The sequence below is a fragment of the Colletotrichum lupini genome, chromosome 2 (genome assembly GCF_023278565.1).
Source record: "Colletotrichum lupini chromosome 2, complete sequence".
Lineage (NCBI taxonomy): Eukaryota > Fungi > Ascomycota > Sordariomycetes > Glomerellales > Glomerellaceae > Colletotrichum > Colletotrichum lupini.
In genome coordinates this window covers 4935995-4963406 of record NC_064675.1, presented here as the reverse complement: position 1 = coordinate 4963406, position 27412 = coordinate 4935995, and the positions used below count along the sequence as shown (strand labels likewise).

Genomic DNA, 27412 nt, shown 5'->3' with positions numbered 1-27412 from the left:
GAACGGCCCGATCGTCACGCCGGTGGCACCGACCATCGACCGTCTCTAACCTACCTACTGTTACGGCGAGGTTTATCTTTTATACCCTAGGTCCGTCCAATGTCGACTGCGCCTTTTGACAACCTGGCGGACTCGGACGGACTCGGACGGCGAGAAACAGGAGTTGGGAAAGAAAGAAAAAAAAAACTCTGCCCTACTTTCTTTCGGCCCCGTTTTGAGGGCTATGGGGGGAACGCATGGTCTGATATTTTGTCATGCCTGTTGCCGAGAGTTCGGCTCCCTCACTGCCTGCATCGACGACCACATTGATTAGGATGAGTCCTGCGTGACCACCTCGGCCTCGCACAGTATAGCAAATGGGTCAAATATGTTAGCTAGCCGGTTAGATACCTCATGACCACATGATGGAAGAAAACATCATGAACATGAACATCCCTTGTTATACATGCTGATCATCCTCGTCTGCCTACAGTTGTGGCATGCTTGCTAGGCACAGATACACGAGACTGGGTATGGTTGGCAAATTGCTAGAAGCTGGTTTTATGACCAAGTCTGGTGCTCTATGTACACAACTTTGCCGACCGGGAATACGTCGGAAGGGCCCACGATATTTCCAGTGTCCAATTTTCGGCCCAAAATTCAGACTCCCGCCCCGGCCAGGTCCTTGCACAATTCTAGGCTAAGATAGGTCGTGTCTCTTTTTCCTCGGACGGTACTCCGTAGACCCTAAGCATGACCAACCCCGAGGTCAGAAATGGAGGGTAAGAAAGTGTTCCATGCCGCCTTCAATGCCCTGATTCTCTTTTCCCAGATTTTCTTACCCCGAATCTTCTTGCCCCAAATGTCAGAAAACTTGCCTTACTAGATAAGGTAGTTGGTTCCAGCTCAGAGGCAAACCCAGACTGGAAGGCACCAAGATGCACTTGTCTTTTCCCGCTTACTTAAGGTCGCAAACTTGGTTAGACTACTGCAGGGAGGAAGGTGCCCTGCCACCAGCGTGCTTTCTCTTCCATATTTCTCGCCCTTTCCAAGTCCCGACTATCACCAACGACCGTCGCCCCCTCTTTGCTCTACAAGTTCCAAACCCAAGCCATGGACAAGACAGCGTCTCATTGGCCGCCGAGGTCTCACCTTTCTTTCCAGACAGGATCCGCCTCATTCCAACTTCATGATTCCGTCAGTACCACCGATGTTTCCTACCTACATCATCACATCGCGCGGCCTCTCATCATCCTCGTCTGTCTAGCCCGCGCTACTCCTTTCTCACCCCGTCGAGATCCATCACCGGGTCCATGACGAACTTCTCTGCAACACCATCATTTCAATCCCTCGTCTGCGGCATGTCTTACGCTCTAGCGCCTCACTCATCTAGGTACGCATCTTCTTGAGTAGGACCTCCAGCACAGCAAAGTTGGGACGCTCTGTATCCGTAACCGCCCGTCTTGTTCGCCTGAAGCCACATACACTTCCGGCTCAGGCACTGCGGATGCATTGAATACCTAGCTGTGCTCTTCAAGAAAGAGGTGATGACGCCGTCCATTCTTGGATACATGTGCATCTAGTCAAGTCCTGTTACACAGCAGGCTGTCCACGCTCCTGTGCAGAACCAACTCCTTCCTGGAAATGGCGCTGGAAAAGCATTGCTTACGGGTTTGAGGTGGTCAGCCGGGGGCCGATCCAACCATTTGACGCGCCCACATTGACCCATCAATGGTTCGTTCTGCTCGAACACTGCAGCAGTACTCACACCCATCGCCCGCCGACTCACCTGGAACCTACCGCCCTACATTGGAGGGCTCGCTCGGCCTAGTTTGTCACATATTGCACTGGCTCGTCTCGAGCGATAGTGTTAAAGCAAGATATCGTCACATCCTATCGATCCAAAACTGCCGGCCTGGACAAACCCACGACTCCACCACGCTAGAGAAGGTCTTGCAGTGCTGCAGCTGCTGCAGCTATGCATGCTCATGCTCCGAGACCACCACCTTCTTTGCGGCCGCCGCCCAGATACTCGTACAGTTGCCAGCCAACCATCAATCCCATGGCCACAAAGGTCAAAGGCATGTCTGAGGCAATGTGGTTAGTGGGAAAACTCGACGTCTCGGCGGAAAACACGAAACCCCGCTGCTATAGCCCATCATCACAAGAAAAAGCAATAAAGCCAATGACCACCTGTTGTCTTGCTTGCTTTTTCCTCTGAGACGGCAATCACTCCGCCGAAGAGCGCGCAACGATCGGGTCGTTTGTTTTTCCCGATTCAATGACCTCTACATTTTGAGCCAAGCAGCCGCTTAGGGCCGGTCGTAGGCTGCATGAGCTCAACGCTAAATCAATTTTTTGGTAAAAGACTAGTCGTGCTGCTGACGCCCCGATTTCTGGATGACAACCCCCATTACAGACAAGCGGCGATGCGTTGATCAAGACCCGCACCAAAAGGATGTGTCTCGATCGTATCCGGTTTCGGTATCCTCCAGGCGACGAGACACACCTAACATGATATTGCCCAGACGCCGCAAGTGTCTGTTCCAGTCGATGGGAAACATTGGTTATTGCTACGTTGATTGTTGCTAACGCCCCGTCACCGCTAGAGGCCACGCAGGATTGCCGGGTGCTTACCAGCACTTCACAATGACGAGATAGTGTGAGTGAACGCCTCGTGGAGCAGGTATGCACGTTTCGACCTCTCTGGTCACCTTCCGCTATTCCGTCTGCACGAAGCGGCCGGCGTGAAGAAAAAAGACTATACCACTCCCTTGGGACGGTCGATAGGTCGGTAAAGGCCTGCCTGCCAGCTAGGTCTGGCAGGGAGTACCACACCAAGAGGGGTTACATCAACTATTTGCTAGCTTCATCCTCGGCTTCCCACCATGCGCCCCAGATGGAGTCTCTTGGCATCCTTTACCCGACTGCCTTCTAAATGCTTCGCGACAAACTAAATACCCTCGGAATTGTCGCGACAACATTCGGTGAAAATCGTTGCAGACACATGCTGACTATAAGTCGGTCTCCCAGAGAACTTCAGGCACATCCTGACTCGACACTTCTCAGGTTGGAAATTCGACGGCGACCACGGCGGGCCCATGGACCAGGCGGACCTCGGAGACAAGGACGATACTTTGGAGCCAGGCGCAAGCATACCTATCTACTCAGTAGATTACACAAGGAACGACGAAGCGGGGTTGGTCCGCACGCCTCAGCCAACTGAATCTCTAACAGACTGGCTGTTAGGATATCATCGCTCCAAACTCCTACAGCATCCCCAATCTTTACGCCCCTTTGAAGCTAGGCATGGGGTCTCGGACTTGAATCGAAGCTGTGATTCGTAAATTCTTTGACAATTCCCCTGGCTTCCGTGCAGTGATTCGTCCTCATTACAGGGATCACGGGCGTCCAATTCCGTCCCCACAACCACCACCGCCGCCAACAGTCACATCAGCAAGCCACGCACTCATCCAGCTGCTGTGCGGATCAGGGGATGGCCCTGGAGAGTCCCTGGAAGGCCGTTGGCATTCGCACATTTCACACTGGAAGTCCCCGGCTGGCCTCTCCACTTATAACCGTACCTTACCTGCCATTACGGATACAGCCCGGTTCTGACAGCTCACTTCACTTCACAATTGGAGCCATCTCCACCCCCATTCCCTCTTTTTCGTCACCTTACTCAGGGCCTCACGGACGACCTGAATGAATGGGCATGGTGGTCGCATCCGATACGTCAACCGATTCTTGCCTGCCGGTCCCCAGCTGTCTACGTTTCTTCCGTAATTCCCCAGCAACAGATTGCGGCGGCAAGGTGTTGCTTTGATTTCAAAGTTTAGCTCAATGTCTGTGTTGCCGGGTTCGCTGCCGGACGCTTTGCTTGATCCGGGAGCTGTGCGCCAGCAAATTCTACGTCAACCTCACTTTCCCAGATTGACTTGACGCTTCTGTATTAGCTCTTTTTTCTGTCGTTTTCTACGTTCAACTCTATTTCGACATCGACGATGTCGCCAGTCTTCTCAATCGCCAGCCAGGTCGGAACTCTTAGGTTTACGGGCACAGCACCATTTTCAGGCATGTGATTGATAGGTGTTTGCTTGCTGCGCCGTTATTTGCTACGCCGCAACCGTTGATGTTATGTTATCTCTTGGTCATTTACCAACAAAGTGGTAACGAGGACCGCAGACCAACTGCATTGCCCTCCGTTGATATGTACGCTACATAAGACACCCCCTCTGAACCGACAGGGAAGCCTGTCAATAGCTCACAGACCAAGAGAAAGGGGACAAGAGCCAAGATCATCACCGAATCCCAGGCCCATCTTTGTTCTAATCTACTTTTGTCGTCACTCTCCGGACCAGGCTGTCTCGGAGCCTGGCGGATAGATCATTCAGGAGCTTATGGACTGGGGTGGGGGCTGTGAGGGCATACCAAGCTTGCTTTACGAGTTCTCGGCCTAATTTGATGCGATCTCCGATGTCAACGGAGTTCGTTTCCTTTCAAAGCCGCATCCGCCATGGTCGTCTGGAACTTCGCGTCCGAGGGCAATGAGATGCTCGTGGGAGAGGGAGTTGTCGTGTGAGGCCTTATCAGGCGTGTTCATCCCAATGATTTCTCTCTTGGGCGCGTCGAGGACAATAGTCATAGGCTGTAGTTTAGTGAATATTACGAGGCTCGCAAGGGCTCTTTATCGTCACACAAGACTCCAGCCAAATTGAGGCGAACTGGGCCAGTCATCTTCATGGTTATGATTGCATCATGACCGCCTATTCTATACCAACATGCCTTCCAATGGGCGAACATAGAAGGAGGCTGCCTTCACGAAGCTCATAGGATTGAACCGAAATCACCCCTTAACCGAAATCAGGGGTGATTTCGATCATCTAAATGATAACGACTGTTCATCATCGGGTGAGCAACTATCTTGTCAGATTCCTGCGACGAGCCACTGCTATCGAATTCCGCTCTTGTTGCAGTGTCACCGATTATGTCTCTCTCAATTGCCATTTTACGCCACGGCTACGCCGTCAAGTTCGAGAATAGCGGGTTGTCACAATATCAAGATATTCCATATATGCGGTTCAAGTCCCTCGAGAAAACCCCTTGCTGAGACTGGTTTACTTACAAGACCTGCACGATGTTTTTCCGAGGATGATATCAAGTAATCAAGGGCAAAGAATCACAATGACACGGTAACGCAATGGTGCAATGCTTGGTCTGTTGTCCTCCTACCTACTCATTTTCTCACCCAGCGCCATGTAAACAGCAGTCGAATCGCATCCGCGTACTCGTCTGGCGTTACACGGCATCGGCGGTGACACAACAGCTTAAGCGGCTACCGTACTTTCCTCTTCGTAGGTAGCTCACCCCTTACCCCTTCGCTCGATTGTGGGAAAGGAAGACGCAACGGTAACACAGCTTCGGCCGTTGGGTGCTCGACTACAAAGTACACACCCACACCAGCACTCCTAGGTGGTATTAGGAGGTGAAGAAGAAGAAGAAGAAGAAGAAGAAGCTCACCACCGACCCGGCCCCTACTTTTAGGCTCTCCTGCGAAAGAGGTGGATGATTCGTCGTTTCCCACCTGGCTTGACCACCTACCTCCCACACCGTCCCTCCCACACCATTCACACCCCCGGCCCTTAAACATTGTATTAAGGTCCGGCGCTCGAGGAGAGAGGATTGTTGCCTGAGCGCTGGCGTCCAGGTTCATTTTCCATTGAGTAGCTGTTTTGAATCACGAAACGTATGTTTGTATTTGTATTTATCATGACACGGATTTCTTCTCTCCCGTGCTCTGCGACCTTTGTGGTACGTTTCGAGGCATCGACAAGTCTTTGCAGCGACTAGGGGGGTTTCCCGCCCACGGGCCTTTTTGCTGCAGACTTTGCTGGGGCTTTTCCCACGTGCGGTGGTGAGAATGCAATATATAGGTAGGGTATATTTCCAATAAGGGGAACAGACACTATTTTCGTGGACGATGCAAGCCAAGCTGATGGATGATAACCAAAATGGGGTGGGCAGGTTTGCTGATCTCCTTGGACATAGCCTAATCAAGTAGGGTGCGTAATTTGTATTTGGTCAGACTGTAATCATCAAGCATGTATGGCGAAAGAGGGGGCAACGGGGGGGGGGGGGGGGGGTGTTGGGGCCCACGGAATAAAAAGGGCAAAAAGGGGGGGGGTAAACCCCCCCTTCCTTTTTGAACCCGCTTGGAGAGGGGTTTTTTTTTTTTTTGCTCCTTTGGGGGGGGGGGGGGGGGGGGGGGGGGATGTGTCTGACGACTCGATCTAATACGGACGAAATGCAGTGCGTTAACACGCCATTGCTCTATGAAGCCCGCTTGGAATGGTGTTCTTTTCCTTTGCGCTCGCTTTCGGGGGAGAGTGCCCTCTTGATGCATACACTTCACATGATCGTCAGGACTTATCTTCTATGGATTGATGAATGTCTGATGGTTCTCTGTGTGCGATCCGAGTCAGCCTACTGCTGGTGGTGGCCGAGAGGAGGACGCACGCGCGTATGATATGAGCCTCAGATCCGGGATCGAGAGAAGGAAACACACATCGTGACGGGCCCCCGGGGGTCAAGTCATGACGGGCACATTAAGAACTTGATCTAGTCCAACGCGCAGGGAGCTGAGAGGGTGCGTACATTGACAATGACTGCTCCAATGAAAAGTGTCGACGCTTGAAAACCCTGATGATCAATCTCAGCTCCTAGCCGCACATGAGATAGTCGCATGTGTTTCTCTTGCCAGTCCTTCGAAGAGCATGGAGAAAACCCCAATTAATTGAAGCTTACCTATGTTGCAACGGATACATACTTATCATATGAAGGTCACGGCACTCGCCTGTGTTGTGTCTCAAGCAGCAAAAGAGAGCTCGACTTCACGTACCCCCTCCACCAGGCCAGACCCCGGTGCGTCAATTTCATGGATTGATTTGTTCGAAGAGGGGTTCTCCAAAAGATAGATCGCAGTAGTACTCTTGGTCTGTGAGTAGGAACAAACGCCACCAGCTGGCCATGCTTTGGCGCGGCTGCTTACTTATTCCCTTATGCTTAAACGATCATCATTCGCTTTGCGATTGGAGAAGGCTTGCCGTCTCATATCATGATCGGAAGAAGATGATAGCTCTCGCTCTATCCCGATTTATGCCCCGGTCAAGTCCCTTAGTTCCTCGCTTAGACTCTTCGTATTGGTGTATGTTATGGTTGCCATCACAGTCCAATGTTCCTATCTCGAAGACAGGTCCCTTTTACGCAGCGACTCGAGGCAGTGACAGCTGCGAACAAATCTTTGGTATCGTGGTACATTCCATCCAAGAAGTTCTTGTTTTTGATAGATGACATTTTCAATATGGTTTTTAGGCAAGCAAGTCGACCGGGGCGGTTTGTAGACCGAATCATGTTTCCGATGCTCCCGCATGGGGTATCGAGTCTATTCAGAGATGTCCTCTCACTCCACGAGAGCAGGGAACCAACGAAATTCCGTCTTTGATCAACCGTATGACCACGTTCGATGAACACGGTACCCTGAAGTCAGACAATGGCCAAGGATCGCCTGGTTATCAATAACGCGATGAATCTTCTCTCATACAGAGTCACTATTCTCCACCAACTCAATTCCGTAGAAAGACTCGTCCATTCCTTCGGTATGACAACCCCCACCGATGCTCTCAAAGACCTTTCATGCCGGAATCAGGTGGCTCTATCGTCGGGGTCTGGAGCTGCATCGGGATCTGAACATGCAAGGCAGCGAGGCGCTTGGCCGCAGTCTATCAGAAGAAAAGGGGATGAGGAACAGCATTTGTTCGGGCGCCGGTAGATGATGGCATGTCGTTTGTGTTCCGAGTCACAACGCGTGTGTGTCGTCGATGACGGGTAAATAACCCGGCGGCGTAGAGAGGTGGAAGAGAGTGTATGTCCTATTCGTTAATTTGGACTCGGGATTGTAGTCGGGAAGACGATAGGTAGTAACGGGGTTGCTCTGGGTCGAGCTTCTAGAATGCCGATGATGGACTTTGGAGATACCGACTGACCTCAACGTCCAGTTCTCTTCTCCTCGGGAATTTGATGGCCCTCGCTTCAAAGAAAGGGGGAAACGGACGAGGTCATGGCAGCTCGATGCCCTTTGTTCTGTCTTACAAGCTTAGTTGTACATTCGGACATGCCCCTCTATGCCATCAATCTTTACCAAGAATCCTGCACAGTGGCTTGATGAACGACGTAATACAAGCTATTCGAAGGTCAGGGCCACATTCAAGCTTCGAGTGAGCAGACACCATATTGGCTTCACAAGTTGTTGACGAGCTCTAAGATGGAGAAAGTAGTACTAGATCATGACGAGATGAAGCAAGCATCCCAGTACAACATAGATCTCTATGGGTCCTATCATGGTTTAGTGGACAATTCACCGACTTTTTGAAACGCAGCTGTCTAAACTTGAAGTTGTTGGAAACACGAATCAAGGTCCAGAGGTGGTGAAAAGGGCGCGGGGGATGTGAGAAACTTTGCGAAAGATTTGAACAACAGAGATCGAATTCTGCGATGCTCAGATATCACTATCTTAGGTAGAAAAGCCCATGGGGCCTCGAGTCTAATGAGCTCACTATTTGTTCAAGAATGAAACTGGTGTCACCGTCTTCCTGCTGAGGGCATTCATTATAGTGCCAATGTTCGCCGGGTTCGGCAAGGATAATCGTAGCTTTCATTCCCACGTGAAATCACTTACAACATTACCAAACCAACAAATCTCGACCAGCCAGTACAGCTTTAGGTTATATAATCGGATATCTCTTCTACGAGGCACTTCTCAGACAGATGTTCTTCGCTCTATAGTCGTAAAAACTTTCATTGGCATGCAGCGTATCCTGCATCGTGACAAAGCGACCGTGGAAGAGCCATACTGCCCCGGAGCGTTCAACACGGCCTCTCGTCATGTTAAAGACAGCAGCTCACGGCTCAACTTTTGGCTAGGCAAGTAGGTATCCAGACGGTCTGTTTGATGCCTAATTCTATGCATCAAGAGTCTCATCAAGTGATTGGCTTGCCGACGCACGGTAGAGAAGCCTGCTCTTTCGGTCTGACCCTCACAGACGTCGCCTAGAGCGGAGACACCCATGATGGCACAGGCGCAACATGAGTGACCCGGAACGGCGATCACCATGTCCTCGCAACTAAAGATCCCTCAAAGAGGCGGGTCTTGGCGAAAAGTTAAGACAGCTGATAATTGTCTTCCGGTGCCCGTCTCATATGGCTCCCACCTCCCACGATGCCATCACGACACCAAAAGAAGGTAGGCTAAAGTAGGCCAAACACAACGCGCATTTCGAAATCTTTGACCAGCGCTCTGCCAAACCTGATCATGACGATTTCATCATACGAGTAGATGTCTTCACCAAAGGTCATGAACCCAGCCGATACCGTCACATTCCCCAGAGGCCACCACACAACACACACACCCCATCAACCAATGCATCTACCCATTCTCAATCATTCCACAAAACTAATGCCTCTTATCCTCCGCTTCTTCATGTCCATTCGGCCTCTCTTCGCCGACCGCCGTCACCATCAACCAGCTTTCACCCAATCATCGCCCATCTCTTTCCACGACCGTTGAGCCATCAATTGCCGCGTCTGCCCATCTCACGTTACACAGAAGAATTACATCCCGCCTTCCCCTCCCTCTCCAATGGTTATCTCCGCCAAGGAAATTCGTCGATGGAGGTGCGACCAGGGGTGTGTGTGGAAAAGAGGGTGGGTTAACTCCAACACCCGACGACCTGCCTCTCGGGATGCGACGAAGAAGTGAGGCAAGTCAATGTTCTGAGTGTGGCAGGGTAACGCGACTAGGAAAGGAACAACGCACACAACGGTCTACTATCGGGGTCGGACAATAGCAACCTCATCCAATGCAACCGCGAGAAGTGTCACATTGTACTATCGCGGTACAGTTCAAGTAGATGCAAGGTCTTTTCGAGTAAATCTACAGATGCCGATAATGCACTCCAATCCACGCTACCAACCGCTCTCACTTCTCGCTCCGGGCTTTCCCCTATACATTTTAGTTCAAAGAGGGAAAACAACTCGGTGTAGTTACACAATAGACTACACGGTCTTATCTTTTTGCCCCCTCCGCTGCCGCCGCCGTCACCACTTTTCCATTCGCCAAAATTCTTTTAGATTGTCACACAAGCTGCTGTCCGCCGTCTTCGTCCTCTATTTCACGAGGACTCTGAGGTATCGAGACCGGCCTGCTTTACCAATCCGTAAAAGACACCCTGCTTCTTGATGAGCGCCTGCGGTGTGTCAAACTCCACCACCTCGCCCTTGTCTAGTACGACGACACGGTCGCTGTCGAGGATGGTGTTGATGCGGTGAGCGACGGTGATGATGGTACGGTTGGCAAACATTGGCGAGCGCAGAGTAGTCTGCAGCATGGCGTCTGTCTCGACGTCGACAGCCGCGGTTGCCTCGTCCAGCACAAGGATGTTGGAAGGCGTCAGCATTGCACGGGCAAGCGACACGAGCTGCCGCTGACCCTGTGAGAGGTTGGAACCTAAGCACGAATGAGTCAGCATCACCATTCAAGTATGCGGCTTATCAATAGTCAAAGTCGGCAAAGCAACGAGAAAACATGGTAGGCAGAATGAGAGGGGCTAGCACGAGACTTTGACTGCATGCGTGGGAGATCATGCAGGGGACTCTTAACGACGCGATGTATGCATGTGAAAGATGACGGTGCTGCTGAACACTTCGAGTCCGATGCAGCAACTCGACGTTCGCCAAAATCCCGTTGTACACAAGTGCAAAAAGCCGTGAGAACTAATGTCGAATGGCCCAAGACTAGAGCCGATAGAAAGCGAAAGAGAACCATAAGCTGTGACTTACCTCCTTCATTCACCTTTGCGTCTAGGCCGCCTTCCATGCTTGTAACGTGGTCCTTTAGTCGGGCGTGTTCTGTAATAGCGCAGCGCATTAGCTCCAATCTATGAAGGTGGAGGGGCAGAAACACCGTCTCCTAGAGGCGTGGGCCGGTAAGGGATGACAAAGAGGTCGGGGAGAGGGGAGGGGTGGCCGTCGACCTGTATTACTTACCCAGTACGCTCCATAGCTCAGTGTCATCATGCACATTGGCGGGATCCAAGTTATCCCGGATGGTGCCCTCAAATAGCGCCGCATCCTGTGGAATAATGGCCAGTCTTCTACGCAGGTCTAGCAGTCCGATGGAAGATGTGTTGATCTGGTCAATGCTGATGTGGCCAGCAGTCGGCTCGATGATGCGGAAAAGAGCAAGGGTCAATGAAGACTTGCCTGCTCCCGTCCGCCCAACTACACCGATCTTTTCGTGAGTCTTGATGTCCAAATTAATGTTCTTCAGCACGTTGTCCAGGCCCTCGCGGTACCGGGTGCTGTAGTTCTTGAACTCAAGAGAGCCCTTGGCCGGCCAGGCGACAGGTGGGCGATTACTCTTGATGATTTCGGGGGCTTCGCTGGGCAGGCGCGCGTATTCGAGAACACGCTCAACTGACACAATATTTGTCTCAACCTCAACAGTCTGGCGCACGATCCAGTTGAGCGACGTTGTGATCTGCAGAGCATAAGACATGGCCAGACCCACAAGACCAGGGCTCAAGGGAACGTGGTTCGCGACTGTGACGACGGCAAATCCGGCAGCCGCAAGAATGACGATACCACCAATGAATTCGAGACGGACCGCAAGCCAACGATTCGCGCTGATAGATGGGAAGTAGGCTTTGAGGTTGGCATCGACACGCCACTCGTTCTCCAGCTCAAACCTCTGCTGTTGGCGGTACGCTCGGATCGTCGAGATGCCTCCGAGTGATTCCTGGAAGTGGGCGTATACGGGACTTCGGGTAACGCTGTCAAGTCTCTTGAGCTCACGAGAAGTGCGCAAGTAATACCGCTGGATCCAGTAGTAGATCAGAGTAATTGGAATGATGAGCGCGGCGAACGGAGGAGTCGTGATCGAAATGACAGCCAAAGTGAAGCCTGACCGAGCAGCATTGACGAAGAGCATGTTGAAGGTCCTGGCGAGAACCTCGTCGACCCTGTAAATGTCACTGGAGAATCTGTTGAGAATGCGACCAGTAGGTGTAGTGTCGAAAAATGACATGGGTGATCTGAAAATGGCGTTGGCCATCCGCTCATGTAGCTTCCTCGACGCTTCAATCGAGCAGAAAATCCACAGAATGAGAGTCTGGATGACGGTCAGAAGAGAAGAGCCAATACCGAAGGCGAAGTAAATCCCGATGTAGTAGCCCACATGGTCGTTGGTGTGTGATTTTGCATTTTGCTCTGACCATGTCTTGAGCCATACGGAGCCACCAATGTTGGCTGTTTGAGAAGCCAGTAGAGCACCCATGTAGATGGCGACAGCAATAATGTTGCTGTTCTTGGCATACTCAATGTACACGTTCCACTTGACCTTTCCTTGCTCGATATGCTCCTTGGTCTGCTTGGACTTGCTGCCAGCAACTTCCTCATCAGTAAGCTTGCCCCGAGGTCCCCGGAAGCTGGCGGTACTAGCGCGGCGCAGCGTTGCCATGCTCGAAGATCGCTTCTTGTTCCTTACTGAAACGCCGGTCTTGATAGGTTCCATCTCAGGAAGCTGCTCTTGAGCCTCTTCCAACTCGGCCTTTTCTTGACTGCTGCCCTCAGCTTCGATGATTGTGGACGTTTCGCTACTGGAGCCGCTAGAGTTGGCCGAAGAAGAAGGGCCTGAATCTTGACCGGCAGTCTTGATGAGATCGTTCACCATGCCCTTCATTGCCACGAGTTGCTTGTACGTTCCGCGCTCGGCAATCTCGCCATCTCTGATCATGGTGATGTAGCTGGCCTCTGTGAGCACGGCAATGGCGTTTGTGGCGAGGATTCTGGTCTTGGTGTTCAGAAGGCCTCTGGGTCCGAGAACATTCTCGATGATATGTCTTCCAACATGGGAGTCTACGGCTGACAGGACATCGTCGAGAAGGTAGATGTCCGCTCTGGCGTAGACGGCGCGAGCCAAGGCCACACGCGCCTTCTGTCCACCACTCAGGGAGATGCCTCTTTCACCTACAACAGTTTCGTCGCCATCGGGCAGCTGGGCAAAGTCGTCAACAAGAGCGCATGCCTTGATCGTCTTTTCATAGAAATCCGGGTCGTATCTGTAGCCAAAGATGATGTTCTCCTTCACAGTCGCGTTGAGAATCCAAGCTCCCTGTGCGACATAAGCCGTGGTTCCGTGGACTTCAACCTGACCTCTGATTTTCCAAAGATCGCCCAGGATACTCTGCAAGAATGACGACTTGCCAGCGCCAACTCTACCGACAACGCAAGAAAGTTCTCCCTTGTAGGCAGTGAAGTCAATATCCTTCAGAGCCTCCTTGTCTTCATGACGGTTCCAGGAGAAAGTTCCGTTCCGGACAATGACTGTCTCCTCTCCCATCTCTTCCGGCGCGGGCTTGATCGTAATCGCATCGGGCTGGATCTCTTCGGCAGTGAGGAAGGAGGTCAAACGACCGACAGCAACACTAGCTTCCACGATAGAGGTTATGACCATGGGCAAAACCGCCAAAGGGAACGTGAGCAGATTGAACAGAGCTAAGTCACAAGAGTCAGCGCTTAGCACTTATTGTAGGTGAACGGCATCACTTACCGAGTGCAGGGAAGACGATTTCAGTGGTCAGCGGCTTATCCTGCGTCATAACAAACACGGCAAAGGTGGAACAAGACACAAAAAATGGAGCCGTACTCCATGTGAAGTTGGCGAATGCTTGGGTTGCTCCAATCTTGCGAAGATTCTTGAGCTCGAGATCATTGCGAACGAAGTTCAGCTTGTTCATGAAAGCAGCACCCCAAGCGTAAAGCTTGATGCTCTTCATGTTGTTGATGATCTCGTTGATCAGGCGACTCCTCTTGTCCTTGTTCTTCATTTGCTCCTTTTGCAAGTTTCTCATGATTCTGGCAATGAAACCATGCGCAGGCATCATGATAATCATGACACCAATACCAGCAAGCATTGAACAGCCAACAAGTTGGTACAATGATACCATGCAGATGATGATCTGGAAAGGAGCGGACCAGACTTGCTGGGCAAATTGGGTCAGATCTTGTAGACGCTGAGCATCGACAGCCATGTAGTTCACGATATCGCCGGTCGACTTGGATGCGCGTCCCTCGTTGGACAGTCTCATCGACTTCTTGTAAATGGCCGATGCCAGACCGCCCTTGATCCGCATACCGGTGACGAATGCTAGCTGGAAATATTGATGCTGGCGCGTGTTAGTGGAGCTGCGTCTTGCTAACTCTTACGATATGGAACTCACGATCATGGAGGTTTGCAAAACGGCGCACGCAAACATTGCCAAGGCGATGGAAGCACCCTTGATCGGAGGCTGCTCCTTCTCATCATTCTCAGTGTCGTAAGAAGCTATGAATGCAATAAGATACTTCAGGAGTTGTGGCTGAAGATACTGCGTAACATCGTTAACAGCCTTGAAGAGCGCAGCTATGGCGTATGGGCCACCGTAGGCACGGAACATGGCTAGCCACAGGGATGGGTTCTTGTGGTGCTTGAGTTCGTACTCCCAAGCTTGGTTGAACGCGTCACCAGTGTTCTTGGTCTGGTCTTTTTGAGCGAGCCCCCAAAGATCATCTTCAGTCAAGTATTGCTTGTATCCATAGCGCATCAGAGGAGTCATCCAGGAGAATGTCAACTGGGAGAATACGGTGGCATATTCAATGGGACACTCTTCCTCGTCGATCAAAGCCTCGTATGCACTGACCTTCCTTGGCCATAACCACTCAACCAGGAATTCGGCTACAGAGAGGCCGAAGCCGACGGTGTAAGTAATGAAGTAGGCCGGGCTAGTCTCGTACAGCTGCTGAGAGATCAAGGACCGGAGCTTGACTGAGTATGCGATCAAGAGAAAGAGCCAGTAGAAGAGGACGACACCGTTGGGATTACGTAGGCGCGCATGCTCGAGCCATTGAATGGCAAAGATGACGCCCAGAGATAGGATTGTCGCAGCCGTTGTCCAAAATCGGAAGTCGCCGTACCAAATACCGGGATAATTGACGATTTGTAAAGCAAGTTGGACTGTCACGTCGGCAATGATCAATCCGAGGAGTGTCTGAAAAGGGCGGTTGGTCAGCTACAGACGAGATAAGAAAGCATTTTAAACGACCACTTGCCTGCTTGACCCAAAAATGCCAGTCTTTAGGGGCATCGGAAGGCTTCCTGCGCTGGATGAGCCATACAATGGCCAGAGATCCAAAGATGAGACCAAATGCTGCCACAGAGGCGATCCAGACATCGATGAAGCATGGTGTAAAGTCATATCGGATAGGGCTCAGCGGACCCCAACCCTCTTCGTTGCCGCATAGCGGCTGCTTGATCTCTGCAGTCGCAGAGAGATAGTTGCTACCGAGCTGTCCCAGGCGATGGAATCCGGTGAACGAGCCTGTGTGCAGAATGCGCTGCGGCGAGTAGTCGGAATAGTCCATGGCGATTGCTCTTCTGCGGTTTCCCCCAACCCGCCTGTTTAACGCATGCTAGACAGAAGTACTATTCGGAAGGGAATTTATCGGTCGGTCGTTCGTGGGGCCCTCTCGTAGTAGAGGTGTAATTGACTGATCGGAATTGTTGAGCAGTGCAATTAGACGTATACACTGGAATAGAGATCAGGAAATCGTCACGGGGGCGACGTTGGCGACGTGGGAAAAGTTTTGAGGGCGGACGACCGAGTCGGAGTAAACGCATGCGACGTACCGTGAAGTGGACGGGAGAGGTGCCCTGTGGTGGAGAGTCAGCTCGGTGTTGCTCTTGTGGTTCCAGAGTGCGAGTGACGCTGCTGCCCTCCCACTTCCGCTGCATGGTTTGTCAGCTTTGTGGACGCTGGGCCCTGGGGAAAGAAGCACCTGGCACCTCCCCGTCGCGGTCACTGATGACTGGTCCATGTCTCACACATTCGGGTTCGGAGAGCCATCCCGCGGCTTACCCAACCACAGGGCTCACCGCAGTTTAGCTCACGGAAAGGTGGGGAGCTATGACGACCTGCATTGCAGCCTTGTCCCGCATTCGGCTTTTTCACGATACATTTCCGGTACCTCCGATGCATGCACAACTCAGTGTTCGCAGAGCCATCACTCGCCAACGTCGTGGAGTAGGGGACATGTTCCCTGTAAACGAGGGTCGCGCGTGTCAGCGTCTTGCATCTCAGTCTTTTCAGATAAGACGCTCGGATAACTGAGTCCGGCATCAGGTGCCGCGTATTGCCGTATTTTGCATGCACCGCTTACCGCATTGTGCCTCCTCACATTAGGTCCTTCGTCAGCAATGGAAAGGATGCGATAACGGAGGAGCGGTAGGCACATCATATGGGCAGGTACCTAACGGATAACATCAAACAATTGATGAGCTGTACGGCCTGAAGCACAGACGGCTTTTACCATACCGGTAGTGCACCGTAGCTCCGGTAGCTCGCTTTACATAAGCAAGTACGTATTGGCAAGCTACCTTGAGGTGTCACAACTCACAACAAGCCTTGTTTCCCCGGATAGCCAAGACAGAAACACATTGCGGGACGTTGCATGCAACATTGCTTTTCTTATTTCCCCGATCCGTGACATTCAGAGTTCGGTGAAACCCTTGACTCTGTAGACAGCACCTTCGCGTTTATCGCGATGCGATCGTCGGGAGTTTCAACTGCCTCTGTTTCCCGCGACTCATGTACAACCATGAAACATTGAATCCGACATAGTCGACATGGTCTTTGGCTGCGGTGGCTGCTTAACAAGCGCTCCCATCTGCCTGGCCCGTCAGAGAGCCACATTCCGACGCCACCGAACGCGACTCCTCTAGGCAGCTAATCTGCTTTCTGTCATGAAGTCCCCCAAGTCTCGTCATGGTGACTCTCAAATCCCAAGGTCAACGTAAATTGAATTGCAGCCATCGGAACGGCGGACTCAAGAAGTTATATACCATCCAGCTGGTCTCGGCTTCGGTTTTGATCTACGCATCCAGTCAACGACAGGTTCCAGAGCGGCAATGGAATCTAGAACCCGTTGCGGATCAAACATGTCTTACCCGTTTCGCGGCGTTTTCGCGGGGTAATTCACCATCCGCAACCAGAAGTGTCAGGCTCTTACTCAGTCTTGAGGACGAGAGCTGTCTCCGTCCTATGAATGGTGGTACCTTGCTGTCCGCTATCGCAATGTATAGGGCGCTGCCCATCCCGCCGTACTTCCAAAGAAGCTTTTGAGTTTTCACGGCTCTCCAGAGCACTTCATTGCCGAGTCTACTTTACAACTATCGGCGCCGTGGCCGATGTTCGTCGAAACCACATCTGATATCACTGAACATCGTGGGACGGGTTCACTACCCTGACTGTCATGAAAGATTACCCCTGGAGTAGTGGCTCCAGACTCATGGATCTGAAAGCGCGCAATTGGTAGAAAACGGGCCTACGATCCAGCAAAAGTCCAAAATATAGCCTCCAGAAATAGCCCTTCGTGACGACCATAAACTTGAGGGTGAAATGTGTCTAACTCCTACCCAGGACGAAGTCCGAACAGGTGTCTTGAGCCAAAGTCTCATCGCCCCAGCCGCGCCTCAAAGGTACACAATTGTGCGGGTTGTTGAGATTCTTATGAGCAAGATGACCTTTGTGGTGCCTACCGCCCACCTTCCTGAGCTTGTCAAGAGCTCTTTCTCCGATACGGTGCCTTCTCTATACAAGAAGGACCTGCCTCACGCCTCCAGCTTCTTTTTCTTTCTCTTACTTCGGCAGGAACAAATCGACTCGCTTACAAAGTAGGAAGGAAACCTCTATACCTCCTTCTCAGATTTCTTCCCACCCTTTCTTCTTACACTTCTCTCTCAATTCTTCCTCTCTCCCACCTCAACTCCCTCCCCCAGACAATTCACAATACTAATTCGAAGCTGGTCATACCTGCATTCTCGATCACACAGAGAGTGCTTCATCAAACTATCATCAGGATGTCAGATCCCCGGAAAAGACGCGAGGGGAACAAAACCGACGAGTCGGGATACTCCATTTCACCATCGCTTTTCGAAAACCTTACCATCGCGACCAAGTATGTCCAGCAAGGTGACGCTATAGAGATTGATCAACATGATGAATCCTGCACTACGACTCTCCAACGTTTTCTTTCGGTAAACGCAGTTCTGAGCACAGCATCGTCATTTGCTATCCGCCAACAACAAGCGGCAGAGCAAGATCTTCCGCTTCAAGTCATCGGAGAAGGATTTTGCGGTGTGATATACGACTTCCCTAGCAGGGGACTCGTCATCAAGGCCGGTAGATCAAACAAGAAGCAAGAGATGTGGGCTGATCATGTGGCTCACGTCAAGATGTGGGAGGCTTCGAAAACCACAAAGTCTTACGCCATGCCAAGACCTGCATATATCGTACAAGTCGAGGACCTTCAAGCTTGGAAGATTGCTCACCGCAAGGAGATCAAGAGTCACTCGGGATTTTTCTTCGATCCCAGCGCGATCATGGTATCTGAACGCATTCTCCCACTACCTCGAAGCATCCGTGAAGCGCTTGTGTCCGTCTTCTGTCCGTCCGACATGAAAGCCGACGCTTCAAACAACCCAGCAAACAAGCATTGCTTGATACGCATTTACCTTGGACGCAGACGCATGAATAAAAGAGTCGAAAACAAATTCTCTCTGCGAAACTTTGAGCTCACGCTCGATAAGATGGAGATCTTGGGTGTAGACCCCCAGCAATATGTTCAGCCAATGGCTGAGGCATTGGCGGTCATGCACTGGGCTGCTCAGATTGATGGTGCAGATGTCGAATTCGTTCTTGGCAGTTCTCCCGAGCGTCGCATATCTGCTCAAACCCTGGACTCAATTGACCTTGAAGGGGATATCATCACGACGTGGAATATGGATGAATCGAAATCAAGCGGCATCAACTTTCTCCGACGCAGCGTGAGCATCTTCTTACTGGATTTCAATCAATGCAGAAGAATGCCGCCCACTCCCAAGGGCATTGATGATGCTGTCAAAGCATTCTGGGAAAATGACCCATACTATCCAAGACCTGGCTACAAGGAGGGATCCCAAGAGTGGATGCTTTGGGAACAGTTCAAGGGCCACTACTTAGTCAAGAGTTATAAGATTCTGGATGACTCTGCTACAATGCCCGCCGAGTTTCTCCGCAGAGTCGAAGAGCATGGAAATTCAGCTGCAAGGCAGCTATTCATGGGCGGCCCCCCTCCAAATTCTGCTACGGCTTCCTCAAGTCCCACTCCTGGTCGTTCAAGCTCTATGCAAGCTTCACAGAGCCCGATACCGGGTTCTTCAAGCTCTATAGCAGACACGAAGAAAGGCAACAACAACAAGAAGCAGAGGAAGTACGCAACTCTAGGATAATCCTCTCTCTACGGACAAGGCAAGCTCGCCAACTTCTTATATGCACGGGAGATGGCCAAGAGAAGTCCGTAAAAATTAAACCCGAACATTAGAATAGGAAATAAATTGATCAATGTTTCGGGCTATCAGGTTCCCAGTCTGAGACTCCCACCTGTTGGGAAACAGGCTTTATCTAATAGTGACCCTATCACGCGGTTGTCAAAATAAATGGCACATTCAGGTGACTATCTACTTTTTCTACTTAATTTCATAAATTCTCCTATAATTCAAATTTCGTCTAAAGGTTTTGTAATCGTTAAAAGGGGTGTTAGTTGTCTGATGACCGAGTACGTAAGTCATGGAATCAAGGTCCATGGAAAAGATACGGACATCAGGCATTGTGATGATGACCTCGCCACTACTATTAAGTCGTCTGGTAGAAACAAGATCGAACGCATTTTACATGAACTTGTTTGATCCATAATCCAACTCTAATCGGAAACGACCTAGCGAATCAGTTGAAAATGGGCGATAATCAAGATCAGCCTTTCACTTCGGAAAGCGAAGGTTCCACCAGGCTGCCTACAATAGAGCCTGGGATCAATACACAAACACCGACACCGCCATAGAAAGTACGCGCCGCGCAGAAGAGCGCAGAACAATACGCCAAGATTCCCGTTGAATGGCGTATCGATCAAACTGTTCCCCCTCCCAAAGACACGGACACCTTTCTTCGTTCATCTGGAGTCTTGAGCGCGGAAGAGCTTGCTTGTACGGAAGTTGAAGACATCCAAGTCTTACTTGAGCAGATTGCGACTCGAAAGTTGAGCGCAGTCCAAGTCCTCAAAGCGTTCGCGAAGCGAGCAGCCATAGCCCAGCAGCTAGTGAAATGCTGCACAGAGCTCATGTTTGAAGAGGCTCTCAAACGAGCCAAGGCTCTAGATGTCCATCTAGAGCGGACAGGCTCCGTAGTTGGGCCATTGCATGGACTCCCGGTATCCCTTAAGGACATATTCGACGTCAAAGGGTTTGACTCTACCATCGGTAAGCCGCTGATTGCAGGTTGCCAGTGTAATACTAACAGTTCCAAGGCTGGGTTAACCTCATTGGGAAGCCGGCGAAAGAAAATAGCGTCTTGTGAGACGTTCTCATAGCTCAAGGAGCTGTGCTTTTTGTCAAGACGAATGTTGCGCAGGCTCTAATGGTAAGAACCTCCACCAACATCCACTTGCAAGACCGTAGTCTCATATAGAACTTTAGCTATCGGACTCCTACAATCACGTTTTTAAACAATCTTTGAACTCACTCAACTGCGAACTGATATCTGGTGGCAGCTCAGGTGGCGAAGCGGCACTCGTAGGCTGTCATGGTAGTTTGGTCGGGATCGGAACAGACACCGGTGGTTCCATACGTATCCCAGCAGCTCTGCAGGGACTTTACGGGCTCAAACCGACTGTTGGACGACTACCATTCGAGGAGTCGAGGTAAGTTGCTCCCCCCCAACGTTCGGTTGCTTTGTTGCTTTAAAGCATCGTTGACTAACAAGAGTGGGACGGCAGCAAATGGAAATTTATCGCACCGCCAGTGGCTGGTCCCCTAGCATTCAGCCTCTCGACAATCGAGACCTTCATGGATGGCATCTTGTCTTGTGAGCCGTGGCGAAGTGATCCGACGTTGCTGCCCATCCCGTGGGGCAAGGAGCTCGCGGCCAAGCCCGACAAGCCTCTCAAGATCGGATATTACATCAATGACAACGTCGTCCGTATACAGCCGCCTATTGAACGTGCGGTACGGGCTGTCGTTGATAGCCTCACGGCTGCAGGGCACACTTGTGGGTGTTGGTCCATTGCTCGCTCTTGGAAATTTTGGCCTTGGCTGTACCTGTGTGCTAACACAACGCATGCAGTGATCGAATGGGACCCCACCTCGCTTGCTGAAGCTTACAAGGATTGTACAACTGCCACATTCGCTGATGGCGGTGAGTCTCACAGGATGCTGAGTGAGGCCAGCGGAGAGCCGTTAGCCAAAGGGCTTCTCGTTGGAACTGAAGAAGACAAACTCTCAGTTGCAAAGTCTCGCCATGTAGCTCAGCTCAAGCACGGATGATATGCACTACCTCGACTAATGAAATTACACAGCTGGCTGCCAAAAAGCTCAAGTATGAGCAAGAATACCTCAAGCGCTGGAACGAGGCAGGTGTTGACGCCCTCATCACGTCGGTGGCACCCTGGGTCGGGATGAGACCCAGAGTGTGGGCCAGGTCAAAGCCTCACGTCGAATACACCTCGCACTGGAATTGGCTTGATTATGCAGCCTTGACGATCCCCGTAATGCGAGCTGAAAGCGATGGTGCCTCGAGCCAGCAGTGGACTGATCATGTCCCATGTAACAAGAGCGATGAGATAAACTACCAGCTGTGTAAGCATTCTTACGGCATCGCCTCTCAAAGGGCTGTACATACTAATGAAAAACTAGATGATTTTGAGCAGATGCGCGGCATGCCGGTTGGTGTGCAGATTATTGGAGGAAAGTATGGTGAGGAAAACTGTATCTCAGTTGCAAAAGTCGTGAAGGATGCTCTGGAGGTCGAAACCTTGAAAAGCACAAAGCACAATATCGTAATATGACAGTAAGAAATGCTTTGTCACTAGTATCGCGTGATCCGAAGAAATAATCGAGTCGAGACAATATCACAGAAAACTCAGGTAAATGATGGTATCCGACTTTTAAAGCGGACATCGTTAATGGCATGTTGGTGTTTTCCTCAGAAACGTTTGCCAGGGGTCGTCAGAGTACCTACCTTATCTATACCCATACACCTCAGTCTAGCTTGATTAGATAGCTAAACGACGTTGCAGTCTGCTGAGCCTCAAGATACGACAAGAAAAGTACCTGTCTTCCTTGTCCGGGGAAAGGCGGGCTATCGCCTGGGTTTAAGCTTATCTCGCAGGAGTGGCAGGCACGCGGGAAGCCAAGACCCGCGAACAGGAAACCACCAGTACCTTGCTAGGTACGCAAGATAAGATAAGCCAAAATCCAACGACGTCAATCCAGGAAGACCCCTCCAACAACTTTCTTTCCTCCGAACTTTATTCAACTACACACTGGCGTCAACTGTACTTTCCGACTGATCATCTGGTAGCCGCTGCGTGCTGGCGAAAGAGAACACGATGACCAGTTCGCCGGCATCGCCGCGACGGCGACATATCCTTTCGTCTGTCAATCCCGGCGACAGTCACGAGAACACACCAGAGCCAACCAAGCGCAAATCGCCGCCCGCTCCAACAGACGCAGGAGCAGAAGCGCAATCGCAAGCAGAACCAGGCGACAGCGAAAACCTGCGACCTAGATCATCCCGCTTTCGATTAAAATCCAAACATTCAAAGTCGAGCCGATCGCATCGTCACCGCGACCGTGAACGTGGCCATGATCCAGACGCCGCCGACAATGACGAATCCCGCTCAGAACACCGCCACAGTCGCCGCCACCACCACCACAGCAGCAGCCGGCGACATCGCAGACGTTCACGGTCCCCGACGCCACCGAACCCCTACGAACCCCAGGCCCTCGACCCAGACGCCGCATTCCGCGAATCCCTATTCGACGCGATGGCCGACGACGAGGGCGCGGCATACTGGCAGGGCGTCTACGGGCAGCCGATACACGTCTACTCGAACGAGAGGCCAGGCCCAGAAGGCGAGCTCGAGCGGATGACGGACGAAGAATACTCCCAGCACGTCAGGCAAAAAATGTGGGAGAAGACACACCAGGGCTTACTAGAAGAGAGGGCCCGTCGGGAAGAAGCACGGAAACGCAAAAAGGAAGAGGAAAAGGTGAATAGGAAGCTCCAAGAAGACATGGAGCGGAGCCTGCGTCACGGGGAGGAGCGGCGCAAGAAGAGAGCATGGGTCCAGCTGTGGGAAGAGTACACACGAGGCTGGACGGAGTGGGCCAACAACGTGGACAAGATTCCCTGGCCCGTAGAAAGCGGTCGACGGAGAGACATTAACGAAAAGGAAGTCCGGCGGTTCATCGTCAACGGGCTCGGGCTGGAGGATATTGGCGAGAAGGAGTTCGCTGCGAAGCTGCGCGAGGAGCGCGTGCGGTGGCATCCTGACAAGATGCAGCAGAAGCTTGGCGGACAGGTGGACGACGAGGTTATGAAGGACATTACGGCGATTTTCCAAATCATTGATAAGTTATGGGCAGATACCCGGTCGAAGGCGTAATTTGAGCACACAGTAGTATATGCGGACAAAAGCCTTCGACCATCAGATCATCATACGGCGCAATAGCAGAAAGGATTTTTACAGGTACGGGGTGTTTTGTTTTGACCGTCTCGGGAGAGGTCAAGTGCGATCGAGATCGCGAGCTGTCAATCCCATGTTCGACTTTGCTTTTCACACGGTGAAACATTGGGTGAGGCAGTGTGGCGGGACCTGAAATGCACCATTGCTTGCCTTGCCTTGCCTTGCCAGGGCCCGCCCCATCTGGAGAGTGAGGTGGCTGGCTGCAGCTGGCTACGGTGTTTGCACTAGTAGATGTGCATGGTTCGGATACGAAGTCTGGTGCAGGACAAGCGTGGCCTGCTGCAACACTGTGTTGTTGGAGCAAAGCGCCATTTATCGGGTACAAAACAACCCCGACGTTACTCACATTCCAAACAGCAGCGCCCTTAGATATTTGGGCAAAAAAGAATAATACCAGAAGACATGTGGTTATCATGTAGCGGTATTTATTGTTGTGCACTTTCCCTCCCACTTGATGTAGAGACATAGCTGGGATGGTAGGATGAATCAATCACGAGTTCGAGTCATAAGATGGTTGAATATACAATTGATGTTTGATTGATGTACAATTCGTACTGGTATTACATCTTGATATCTCTGATAATCCCAAAAAAGCCCAAACAATGCTGCGTAATACCCTTTACCACGCACCGGAAATTCCAATCGTTTCCGCTAAGCCATTTCGTTCCGTAGTTCCCATAATCATTGTTTTAGATTCCCAATTTACAGGTTGGCAACGAGAGCAGCACCGCCGAAGAGAGCACCGAGAGCAACGGCAGCAGTCTGAGCGGGAGCGGCACCGGGGGCAGAGGTGCTCTGAGCAGAGGCGACGCTGGAGGCGGCGGAGTTGGCCTTGCTGGTGACGGAAGCGATCTTGGAAGAGATGGAGGCAGAGCCGGCGGCATCGGTGGCGGAGGTAAGTTGCTGGCTCAAGGAGCTGACCTCGGCACCGGCAGAGGAAGTAATGGAGGCGATGGCCGAAGAGGCGGCGCCGGCGGCGGACGAGGCACCGCTCAGGATGGAGGAAGCCTCGGAGGCAATGGCGCTAGAAGCGGAACCGATGAGGGAGCTGACCTGAGAGGCGCCGGGGACGGCGGGGGTGGTGGAGGCATCCTGGGCCTGAAGACGGTTTATCAGTATGTGGTAGGAGAGAGTGTGATGAGGATTCAACTTACGGCGACCAGGGAGACCAGGGCGAAGACGGTGGCGGCGGAGAAACGCATTTTGACTGATTTAAGTTGTGGATTTGGTGTTTAGGGAATGGAGTTATTGAATTAGATATCGAGTAGTCGAGGACTGTATATTTGTATGAGATTTGGTTGATTGGATAGAGTGGAGGGAAGGGAGACGACTGGAGGATGGGCTGACGGACAGAGGTCTTATATATCTTCTGATGAGACCATCTAGAGGGGAGTAACGGGAAGAGAGAGCCAAGCCGAGCCGCCTGTACCCCGTTCGTTCTCTCACTCACCTCTCTTCCTCTCCTTACCTCACACCCCCAATGAACCGTTCGTCATTCACATTCATCTCACACCCCCCTCACGCCGAGAGAGGCCAGGCACCACCACAAGAATCCTCCACCAAACGTCGGGCACGCAAGCCTAGCACCAAGAATACTTGGCGCGTTGGTGTGTTGTGGTAGGCAAGGGGAGGTACTCCGTACACCGTACTCGCGGCGTGGGCGGTGCGATGATGGGATTCCTTTCCCCGTTTTCGCCTCCTTTCGTTTGGGCGAGAGGGCTAAGAGGCGGAACCAGGGGGTGGAGGTCAGTCCAAGGAGGCTAGGGGAATACTTGGTTAAGCTGTTGCTAGTCTAGCGGACCACGGGTGGCACTCCGAGACTTGATGCTACGTACCCCGGCCAAGGTCGAAGCTGGGGAGGGGAGACCCATGTTCGGATATCCCAGACATCCCAGAATGCGCGAGTGCCAGACTCCCAGTCGTGAAGGAGGTGTGCTCTATTCGTGGTTTATGTCTGTCTCTGTGGGTTGTGGCTCCGTAGGACCAAAGGGCGAACGACAAAGACCCACTTCCTCACGTCATCCCCGCGGTAACAATGCAGTTTCCCAACTGCCTTCTCGGTACTCTTTCTCACTCTACTTGTACGCAGTAGACTCTAGCAACTAGGCCCAATCGATGGTGGCCAGCTGGAGCAGTCATGGGAAAGAGGGCAGGCTATGGCTGAGCTGACTGAGTTGGCACGGCTGGCCGGTGGGCATACGGACAGGCGTGACAGGCTGGATGGTCGGCATTGGCAAAGCGGAAAGCTCTCCCTACCTGCCCCTCTGGCAAGCCTGCATGTCTGAGACTGGGGATACCGGGGATCATGATCCCATCTTGGGAAAGATCAGGAATTCCGAGGTAGCCTGCTGTCTGCTGTGCTGAATCTGTGCCACCTCCTCTGTCTTTCTCAGCCACTGGTCTTCTCTCACGGCGATGATTTGACCGTGGCCATCAAGCACTAGCACCGTGAGCACCCTGCAGGACAAAACGCTGGACGGCCACGCTAAACGCAGCTGAAGTGTACGTATGTTCCAAAGCAGAGAAAACCGTGCAGGAACCGTCGAAGAATCCGATGCCGAGAGAGAGGCAACATTTCCAATTGGGATGGGCACCTAATGATGTCGTCCGCCCCCAACGAGAAACAAGCGCCACATTAGGCCGGATCTTTTAGCCAAACGGACTCGAATCTAGCCCACGCTCGAGACGTGTGGATATGTGGCTAGGCTCGAGCGGCAGCCGTAAGGTCGACGGTTACGAGGACGATGGCCGAGAGAGGCGGAGGAGGACGACGACGGTGGCGCTCTGCGTGGCTAACGGTTTGGCTCATGAAAGCATCAAGGGATTAGCCCGGCGCAACTGGTACCTACCAGCTGTTAGGGCACCTGAGATCCGTCAATAGCTTTGCTATGCCTCTCGGCTTTGGTGTTCCCAAAGATAGCAGCAGTGATTATGCTCGCAAGCCACGCGGGACGTACACAGCCAACGGCGTGGAGCAGCAGGATGAGGCATTGACGGGAGGATGACAATGCTATCCCGCTATATCCACAACGTCAGCCCTAGGCTCGATGCGATGCTTGCATACCCAATTGCATGTGTACATCAATAACGGAGAAACAAGTCCGCTTTCCTTGCTCGTCGTCCGCTTTTCCGTTTTGTTTTCAGCCGGGAGAAGCGAGTCAATTGGCAAAATGTATTGTGGGTTCGGATGAGGCGGTGGTGGACGGGGGAAAACGAGCATGGCCTATGCTGTCCAAGCAAACAAATGCAAAAACGAATAGCAACATGTCATCAACAATAACAAAAAAACGGGGGGTTCCTTTTGGAGAAGGTACGGAGTACCTACTCGGGCAGACAGGCAGTGGGCCAGTGGCAGACACCAACCGGAAAGAAAGAGACATGGACATGGGTAATGAAGGTAGGTACCTTCCCGCGCATGCAATGACACCATGGGCCAAGGACTTGGGGCGCTGCGACGGCGGCGAGGAGGAGATCGACAGGAGGTGGAGAAGAGATTGGAGGGATATGATTCGTCAAAGCTCGCTATTCCCGCGTCTAGAGGCCCCCCATAAGGCCCATGCTCCGGACTGGAGAAACCGCCAGCCATGACAAAGTCCCGTCGACATCGGATATGGATACGTACCTGCACCTCACCGTGTTACTAATGGATACACCTCTCCAGCGTGGATCAACTCACAGAGTCACAAGACGTAAGGGAAGGGGAAATGGGCAAGGGAAAAAAGAAAGA

At 51.9% G+C, this 27412-nt stretch overlaps 8 protein-coding genes across 8 annotated transcripts; 3 read left to right on the top strand and 5 right to left on the bottom strand.

The window, feature by feature from the left end:
* Positions 1-99: 99 nt before the first annotated feature.
* On the top strand, positions 100-4364 carry CLUP02_03814 (uncharacterized protein; the record flags this gene model as incomplete). Its single annotated transcript, XM_049282831.1, has 20 exons — positions 100-162; positions 314-369; positions 491-660; positions 753-843; positions 902-1124; positions 1182-1372; positions 1478-1552; positions 1605-1650; positions 1741-1937; positions 1978-2083; positions 2399-2450; positions 2508-2577; positions 2641-2883; positions 3023-3182; positions 3229-3293; positions 3359-3426; positions 3473-3530; positions 3587-3793; positions 4069-4191; positions 4250-4364. 20 exons carry the CDS (start codon positions 100-102, stop codon positions 4362-4364), a joined length of 2379 nt encoding a protein of 792 aa, XP_049139974.1.
* A 5841-nt stretch (positions 4365-10205) lies between these two features.
* CLUP02_03813 (ABC transporter transmembrane region) lies at positions 10206-15492 on the bottom strand (the record flags this gene model as incomplete). The annotated part of the gene is made up of 6 exons (XM_049282830.1): positions 10206-10540; positions 10873-10941; positions 11080-13587; positions 13643-14258; positions 14313-15119; positions 15247-15492. The coding sequence occupies 6 exons, from the start codon at positions 15490-15492 to the stop codon at positions 10206-10208; spliced, it is 4581 nt and encodes a 1526-aa protein (XP_049139973.1).
* A 1103-nt stretch (positions 15493-16595) lies between these two features.
* CLUP02_03812 (uncharacterized protein) lies at positions 16596-16727 on the bottom strand (the record flags this gene model as incomplete). Its single annotated transcript, XM_049282829.1, has 1 exon — positions 16596-16727. The coding sequence occupies one exon, from the start codon at positions 16725-16727 to the stop codon at positions 16596-16598; it is 132 nt and encodes a 43-aa protein (XP_049139972.1).
* A 445-nt stretch (positions 16728-17172) lies between these two features.
* Positions 17173-17337, top strand: CLUP02_03811 (uncharacterized protein; the record flags this gene model as incomplete). Its single annotated transcript, XM_049282828.1, has 1 exon — positions 17173-17337. One exon carries the CDS (start codon positions 17173-17175, stop codon positions 17335-17337), a length of 165 nt encoding a protein of 54 aa, XP_049139971.1.
* Positions 17338-17986: 649 nt separating this feature from the next.
* CLUP02_03810 (uncharacterized protein) lies at positions 17987-23604 on the top strand (the record flags this gene model as incomplete). The annotated part of the gene is made up of 10 exons (XM_049282827.1): positions 17987-19377; positions 19708-19726; positions 20005-20419; positions 20769-20859; positions 20935-21158; positions 21282-21393; positions 21462-21793; positions 21851-21910; positions 22364-22385; positions 22518-23604. The coding sequence occupies 10 exons, from the start codon at positions 17987-17989 to the stop codon at positions 23602-23604; spliced, it is 3753 nt and encodes a 1250-aa protein (XP_049139970.1).
* Positions 23605-23682: 78 nt separating this feature from the next.
* Positions 23683-24151, bottom strand: CLUP02_03809 (uncharacterized protein; the record flags this gene model as incomplete). The annotated part of the gene is made up of 4 exons (XM_049282826.1): positions 23683-23713; positions 23782-23865; positions 23936-23964; positions 24032-24151. 4 exons carry the CDS (start codon positions 24149-24151, stop codon positions 23683-23685), a joined length of 264 nt encoding a protein of 87 aa, XP_049139969.1.
* Positions 24152-24387: 236 nt separating this feature from the next.
* On the bottom strand, positions 24388-24887 carry CLUP02_03808 (uncharacterized protein; the record flags this gene model as incomplete). The annotated part of the gene is made up of 2 exons (XM_049282825.1): positions 24388-24783; positions 24840-24887. The coding sequence occupies 2 exons, from the start codon at positions 24885-24887 to the stop codon at positions 24388-24390; spliced, it is 444 nt and encodes a 147-aa protein (XP_049139968.1).
* A 316-nt stretch (positions 24888-25203) lies between these two features.
* CLUP02_03807 (uncharacterized protein) lies at positions 25204-27065 on the bottom strand (the record flags this gene model as incomplete). The annotated part of the gene is made up of 9 exons (XM_049282824.1): positions 25204-25404; positions 25487-25622; positions 25760-25811; positions 25890-26040; positions 26097-26279; positions 26364-26477; positions 26550-26703; positions 26766-26908; positions 27021-27065. 9 exons carry the CDS (start codon positions 27063-27065, stop codon positions 25204-25206), a joined length of 1179 nt encoding a protein of 392 aa, XP_049139967.1.
* Between the last annotated feature and the right edge of the window lie 347 nt (positions 27066-27412).